Here is a 7194-nt window from a genome sequence, read left to right as displayed (position 1 = left end):
GTTTCCGGGGCGCCGGCTGTGCCTGCGGGAGGCCGCGCTGCGGGGCCGGCCCGCGGCGGTCCTGAGCCCGGAGACGCCGGCGGCGCCCGCGGCGGTGCTTTCCCGGGCGCGCCCGCTGCTGCGGCCGGCGGAGGCCGTGGGGCGGCCCCGAGACCCGCGCGTCCGCGGGGCGAGGTCGGGGTCCCGGGCGGGCGGCGGCGGGGGCGCCCTGGTGCCCGCCGCCCTCCCGGCCCCCGCTCGGAGGCCCCGGCGCCGGCCCGCGACGAGCGGAAGGAGTTCCGCGGGGTCGGCTCGGGCCCGCGCGGGGGGGGGCGGGCCCGGCCCGCGCGCCCCGCTCCGGTCTCTGGGCCGTTCCCGAGCGCGGCGTGCGTCCCGCACTGGAGTCCGCGGAGCTTCCGGCCCGCGGTGCGGGAGGCTGCGGCGGGAGGCCGGGCGGGCGACGCGGCCGGCGCGTGCGGGTCTCCGCGGCCGGTGGGCGCCGCGCGGGCCGGGGTGGCTCCTGCTTTCGCGGCTGCGGTGAGGGGTCCCGGCGCGGCGTCCGCGGGTCGCTGGAGCGGAGGCCGGGGCGGAGCCTGTCGGCCGAGTGCGCTGCCAGCTCGTTGCGGGCCGGGGGGACCGGCGCGGCTGCGCGCTGCGGGCCGTGGCTGCCGTCGTGGGGCCGCCCCGTGTGCTGAAGCCGGCTCGCCGGGCCGGAGCGTGTGGGCAGCCGGGGCGCGTGAACCTGGGCTGCGGCCCGCCCGCCTCTCTGCTGTTCGGGGCGCCGCCGTGTTTCCTGGGAGGCCGCCCGCAAGGGGTGAGGACCGCAGCCGGCGTGTCGGTCGGTGCCCTGCGCGTCCGACCCAGCGTCTGGGGACAGCGTCCGCCCCACCGGTCGGGCTCCAGCAGCCCCTTGGCGCCGGAGCCGTCGGTGTCGGTGCTGAGCAGCCGGGGCCGGGGCTCACGTCCTCGGGCTCTTCCCCGCTGCAGCGGCTGGTCGCGCTGTCGTCTGCGGGCGAGGGGACTGCGGACGGGAGTCGTCGGGGCGCGCGGTTTAGGATTGCTTAGTTTCGGGGTTTTTTCTTGCTTCCTCTTTGTTGTCCACAGTGTTAAGACGGTTCAAGACTGTTTGCAGAAGCTGGGGTTGTACTGCCGAGGGTTCGGCCAGAAAACCCGACTGTCTGTGGCTGGCAGCAGTAGCCCCGGTGTCTGTGGGCGCGGGCGGAGCCGCCGAGTGCCGGCCGTGGGGAGGCCTCTGGGCTCCGTCTGGAGCTGCTGCCTCCGAGGCGCTCCCGAAGCAGGAAGCGTGTTGGGGCGTCCGCGGCACCAGGGTAGTGACCGCGCAGCGTGGCCGCTCCGCCACGGGGAGGGGTCCTCGCAGCACGCGGGCGTCTCCCGGCCTTCCCTGTACTGTGATCCCTCCTGGCTAGGCAGGTACTCGCGTCCCCAGGCCGCGGGGGGTGTGTCCTTACCCCGCGGTGGAGCCTTGGCAGTGGGAGTGAGGAGACGGTTGAGCGGCTGAGTGACACAGGTGTGCAATGGCCACAGCACTGGTGGCCGCTGCTGCTCTCTAGAGCAGGTGCGGCGGCTGCCCTTGGCCGTTCACTTGTACTTTCACGAGCAGTCCGTCCCCGGGTCGCGGAGAGCGGCGTGTTTCTGTAGTGCGAGCGGTGAGAGCACGCGGTGGCCGGTGCCGCTGGGCCACTCGCCGTGTCGCCTTCGGTTTCCTCTCGCCAGCGCACTCCCGGGCCGTTGAAACTAAATGTGCTTCCATTCCGGGCTCGCGGCCTCTGTGCGAGCCGTGCGTTCCGGTGCCATCCGGGAGATGAGACGGTTTCCATCGGGTGTGTGGTGGGGCGGTCGACTGCGCACCGCAGACGCTTGCATGTGAAGGTTGGTAAGGAGTAACTTTCCGCCGGTGCTCTGCGCGGGGACCGGGGACCGGCTCTCGGCGCCGCGTGTCTGTGTGTCCCTTGCTTCGTGAGCCTTCGTCTGTGCCGCACGCGGTTCCAGGTCCCGGGGCGCCGCGGCGAACAAAGCCAAGAGCCAGCCTCCGAGATGTCCGTAGCGGGAGACCGAGACCGATCAGGTTGCGGCAGGTGCTCTTGAGAAGAAAGGGGGAGGAATATGGACTAGGGTGGGTGCGATTTTTCTAAAAGCTTTTATTTAGACAGAGCGGGAGGGGCCGGGGGAGGCTCACGAGCTGCACGCGGGGCTCCATCTCAGGACCCCGAGATCATGACCTGAGCCGACGGTGACGCTTAACCGACGGAGCCCCCCACGCGCCCCAGTTGTGGTTTGTAAGTGGGGTGAAGAGGGGAGATCACAGAGCGGCCGGACTTCGAAACGCCGGAGTGAGGGAAGCTTGCGACCGTCGGCCTCATTTGGTCGCGCACTACTGAGCTGCGGGGAAGACGCGGAGCGAACCTGGACTTGCAGCCGCCCAGAGCCGCGGCCTGAGGAGAAACCGAGCGTCTGGTCAAGGAAGGGAACCAAGTTTTGTATTTTCTTCTGGAGAACCGAGGGCTTGGTGTCCGCCAGCTTCTGAAGAGGCGGTTGGTTTGCTGCTGTCCGGTGGCCGTTCCAGCTTGCAAGTGGGCCTGACGTCCTCCGGGGGTTCAGACGCTCCGCGCGAGAGACTCGGGTGCGGGGGGGGGGTCCCTGATGCGGCTCAGGGGCACGCAGGGACCCCTCAGCTGCGAGTGACAGCAGACTGTCTGGCCGCTGGGTCCTGCCCTGGCTCCGGCGGTTGCTCACTGTCCCCGTGGGACTTGTTCTTCGGTGGGAGACAGACTTGCGCTGTTGATCCATCCTTTAGAAAAATGGTAATGGAACAGGAAAACACATGCAGAAGTAACCATCCCCTGTATCTTAACACCTGCCTGTAGTAACGCACTATTTGCTTATCTTAGTTCACCTGTAAACAAACATACGCTTCTTTATTATGTTTTTAAAGATTGATTTGAGAGAGTGCGCAGCCATGCAAGTCGGGGAGGGGGCAGAGGGAGAGAATCTTCAAGCTGCCTCCTGACCCGGCGCTCCGTCTCACTACCCATGAGATCGTGACGTGTGCCGGAATCAAGAGTCGCACGGATGCTCCGTCTGTTAAGCGACTCCGTTAAGCGATGGCCTTTGGCTCAGGTCGTGATCCCAGGGTTCAGGGATCGAGCCCTGCGTCCAGCTCCCGGCTCAGCCGGAAGCTGTCTCCCTCCTTTCCCACTCAGGCTGGGGGTTTTCCCTCGCTTGCTTTGTCTCGTCAAATAAATAAAATCTTAAAAAAAAACAAAAAACAAAACTTTTTACAAATGTCCAAAAGAAAAGGAAACACATATATTATCAATTATTATATACACTTGAAATCAGTTTGAATCCAACTTCAAGACTGTCTTGAGGAGCTTAGGAGCTGGGCGGTCTGTTTGCCGAGAGTGTGAGCACAGTTAGCAAGGACACTTTCCCTGACTGCAGAAACTTACGGACGTTTCTTGGTTGTTTACTTTAGGCATGTCTTCACGCGTTTGCTTGCGTGTTGAACCCAACACCGTCACCTTCTCATGCTCCGGAGCATAATGATAGGCTGGATAAGAAATCTGCCGGTCAGGGCCATACGAAGGTGATCTGCAACGTCCCAGGGCTTCATGTATTAGCCAGGTTTTCTGAGTGGAAACACAGGGGTTTCTTGCAAGAGGTACCCTGACCTTCTTAGATTAGATGGTTCCCTTGTCCTTTCTGATGTGGTCTTAAGCTAAAACACGATCCAGTCCTGGAGGACTTGGACCTTCACACCAGGGCTGATCACACTCCCTCTTAGGTTCATAGGGATCCCCGTCCCTCAGACTTTTACGTGATCCACGTGATTATGCTATACAGTTCATTAACACCAACCATCCTCACTGAATAAAAATTGTAGACTGTAGTGAGATTCTGAAGTCTTACAGAGCCATTGGGCTACATTTAATTTTAGTTATTCAGTTATTTCATGGAGAGACATTGAGGACCTTTGACTTAAGACAGAGAATGTATGAAAATGTCGGTTATGTGAAGGATGACTGCATCCCCCGCTTTCTCCTCCTTTGTGTCTTAGAAATGGCCCAGCTCGAAATTACACGCTTACTGTAGCTATAGACTAAGTGTTGTGTGTTTGGTTCTTGCTTTTTTTTTTTTTTTTTTTTAAGATTTTATTTATTTACTTGACAGACAGAGATCACAAGTAGGCAGAGGCAGACAGAGGGGGAAGGGGAAGCAGGCTCCCCGCTGAGCAGAGAGCCCGATGCGGGGCTCGATCCCAGGACCCTGGGATCATGACCCAAACCGAAGGCAGACACTTAACCCACTGAGCCACCCAGGTGCCCCAGTTTTGTTTTTTCTTAAGTAGGCTCCATGCCCAGTGTGCAGCCCAACCGGGGTTTGAACTCATGACCTTAGATCATGACCTGAGCTGAGGTCAAGAGTTGGATGCTTAACTAACTGAGCCACCCCCGTGCCGTATAGATTGTTTTTAAAGTTAGGAATTTAGTTATATATGACTAATTTGCCATAAAGACTAAAAATTTTCCCCATGGAAACAATTTTTTTGTTTGGGTTAAAAATCTATAAATAGTGTTGTGAGGGATCTTACATAAGTAAAAGTAAAGCATTCGTTCATGCAGTCATGGAAGTTTGGATGCCAGTCCAAGTTTAGAATTGTAGACTCAGTTGTTAGTGCTGGGAGGGGCCTGAACGACTGTATTCTAATATATTTTTGAATGTTCTTTCGCCTGGTGACCTGTTCGCATTTTAATACGATCGCCTCGAGGTGAAGCCGACCTTCAGCTGAGGCTTCAGCATACCAGCATTAAAACACATGGATGGTGGTCTGTCTCAACCTGCAGATTGGGTAGTTCCTTGTTACTTTCTATTTGAACTAGTCGGGATTGTTGGACGTGAAAATGGACAAGTAGAACTCTGGCTCATCTGTAATGTCACCAACCCGAGATCGGTTTTCCTTGTACGGAGGGAGAACTGTTGAGAGGACCTGGGTTTGCTGGTCTCTGCCAAGCAGCAGGCAGCATGTCGCAGTTATAGAAGCCAGGAGAGGCCTGCAGCGGGCCGTGTGCTCTGGGCGCCTGGCCCGTGTCGTCGTGTGTTCGCAGCAGCCCCTCGGGAGGCCCCGTGAAGTTTGTGGGTGTCGGACCCCGGTTACACAGCTGGGCGACGGCGGGGTGGGCCTCCGAAGCAGGTCACTGTCCGTCTGCTGTGTTCTAGGTGTCGAGTCCTCGTGTGCTGCTGCTCAGTCCTCAGACACGGCCTCTTTCCGCTCGTGTCAGCTCCTTCTTGTGTTCGTGTTTGTCCTGCTGTCCTTGATGGAGCACTTTGCTTTGTTTTCGCCGGTGCTGTGTCGGGTCTACTGAGCTGCTTTGTCATCGTGTCACCAGAAATAGTGTTCAATAGCACATGGCTTCACGTACTTGGACATAAAGTGGATCATTATGTGAACGGAGTCTGTTACTTTGAAGTGGCGTCATTTTTCCGGAAGGTGAAGCTCTCTGGCCTGTGTCCCGCAGTGGGGCCTGCGTTCACTCAACAGCTCTGGTCCCAGACGCTGCTCCGGGCCCTGGGACCGCACAGCGCTCAGCCGAGGAGGAGCATTGTTACTTCGCATTTTCCTCGCCAGCGGCGCTCTCGGGAACGGCGCTGCACTGCAGGGTCCTGACGCTGACCGGGCTGTCGGTGGTCATTTTTCCCCAAGGACGGCAGCAGGCATCTTGAGTTAAGTTGGTGGAAGCGGCCGCGGGAAGTGAAGTGGTTGGTGGTGGTAGGGAAAGGTCAGGAGGGTCTGGATCTGAAATGTGCAAGGATGGTACTCTAAACTGGAACCAAAGGAAGTGAAATGGAGACTCATGCACACGCTTTCAGAAATACGACCGAGACTGATTTCCCACAGATCCTTGATTTATAGACGGTAGAACTTCTTGTACGATTAGTGAGCGTCCGCCGAGGATCTCCTTATCTTTTGAGCCAGTGAACTCACTGGGTGACATTTTTGCTGGATTTTCCCCTTTTTTAGCCTTCCCACAAAAGCGGTCTGCCCTAAACCTTTAGTAGTTGTGTAGCTCCCTGCATTTTGCGTGTCCTGAATCACAGGTCCTCTGCTGTTCCTGCAGAAGCTCAACGTCTGGTAACTCAGCCTTGCCTCAGTTTACCTCTTCTCTTTCAGGTTACTAGTACATGGTGTCAGGAGTGGGATCTGAAGGAGCCAGCCCCTGAGGAGCGACGACCCCCAGAACCGAACGAGGTACCCACATTTGAGCCCTTGTGCTCTTTGCTTCCATGAGTTGCCGTAACTGTCAGTTTGGGGAGTCTCCGTTAATCAAGCTCTCCCTTCTTTTGGGTGAACCTCAGACTTTATTCAGGATTTGTCAGTCCCCTTTTTTCTTAACCAGTCATCTCGATGTTCTAAGGGTGCCCCTCGTGGACGAACCCTGGCCAGTTCTGTATGCCTGTTTTTGCCTGTGTGTCTCAGTCTCACTGAGAAGGGTAACTGAGGGCTCTGATGGCCATTATGGGGAACCTTTCGTCTCTTGAGACTTTTCTTTCTCCCAACTGAGTTAGAAGACCATGGCTACAAAATTTAAGAATTCAAGTGGAATAGTTACTTTCATTTGTATCTGGAGGTTTCTAAAAGTGTTCAGGATTCTAAAGTTGCCTCCTTACAAAATACTGTTTCCAAACTGACTGAAGCAAATAAACAAGTAAAGATGGATAAAAATAAAGTGTCAGAGGCCTCTTTCTTGGTGCTAGCCGAGGTTCCCTCCTCCCCGCACGGCCCCGCCTCCTTCCGTATTCCTCTTGGCCTCCTCGCCCCCCTCTGTCCGATCGTCCTTTCTTTCCTGTCCCTGAAACCTCGTCAGCTTGGACCCGTTAAAACCTTCCCTTTCAGAACTAGATCTTCTGAGGATGCTGCTGAACCACCCCAAAGTGCTTGTGCCCCATGGACAAAAGCTGAGCTTAGGGCTATAATTAAGGACCTCCCCAGGGTAACTGAGGGTCCTCATAGAGGGTGGAGGAATTCAGTATTGTAACCCCGACTTACGAGCCTGGTCTCTGATCTCTGTCAGTTCGCGTGCTTGTTGGAGAAGGCCAGGCCCAGTGCTGGATGAAAACAACCTAGGGTTTCAGTCATACTAGCCACCAGCCCTTTTACGTGACCAAGCTCGCAGCATAGCCAAAGGGCCACATGAA

General features: G+C 57.4%; 1 protein-coding gene across 6 annotated transcripts in view; it reads left to right on the top strand.

Moving 5' to 3' along the window:
• NAP1L4 (nucleosome assembly protein 1 like 4) overlaps nt 1-7194 on the top strand; it is a 44716-nt gene that overhangs the window by 2219 nt on the left and 35303 nt on the right. For 4 of the 6 annotated variants that reach the window (XM_059398926.1, XM_059398927.1, XM_059398928.1 and 1 more), the window contains exon 2: nt 6170-6247. The exons of 1 other annotated variant lie outside the window; for it this stretch is intronic. Coding sequence is in view for 1 of the 5 variants with exons in the window: in XM_059398930.1 (XP_059254913.1) it covers nt 6170-6247 (78 nt within the window). In the remaining 4 variants the exon portion in view is untranslated. Of the gene's footprint in view, nt 1-6169; nt 6248-7194 lie in introns of those variants that run through there. One more of the 6 variants, XM_059398929.1, reaches the window with a different exon arrangement.

This window comes from Mustela nigripes, chromosome 1, assembly GCF_022355385.1.
Source record: "Mustela nigripes isolate SB6536 chromosome 1, MUSNIG.SB6536, whole genome shotgun sequence".
NCBI lineage: Eukaryota > Metazoa > Chordata > Mammalia > Carnivora > Mustelidae > Mustela > Mustela nigripes.
This window is presented reverse-complemented; position numbering and strand designations above follow the sequence as displayed.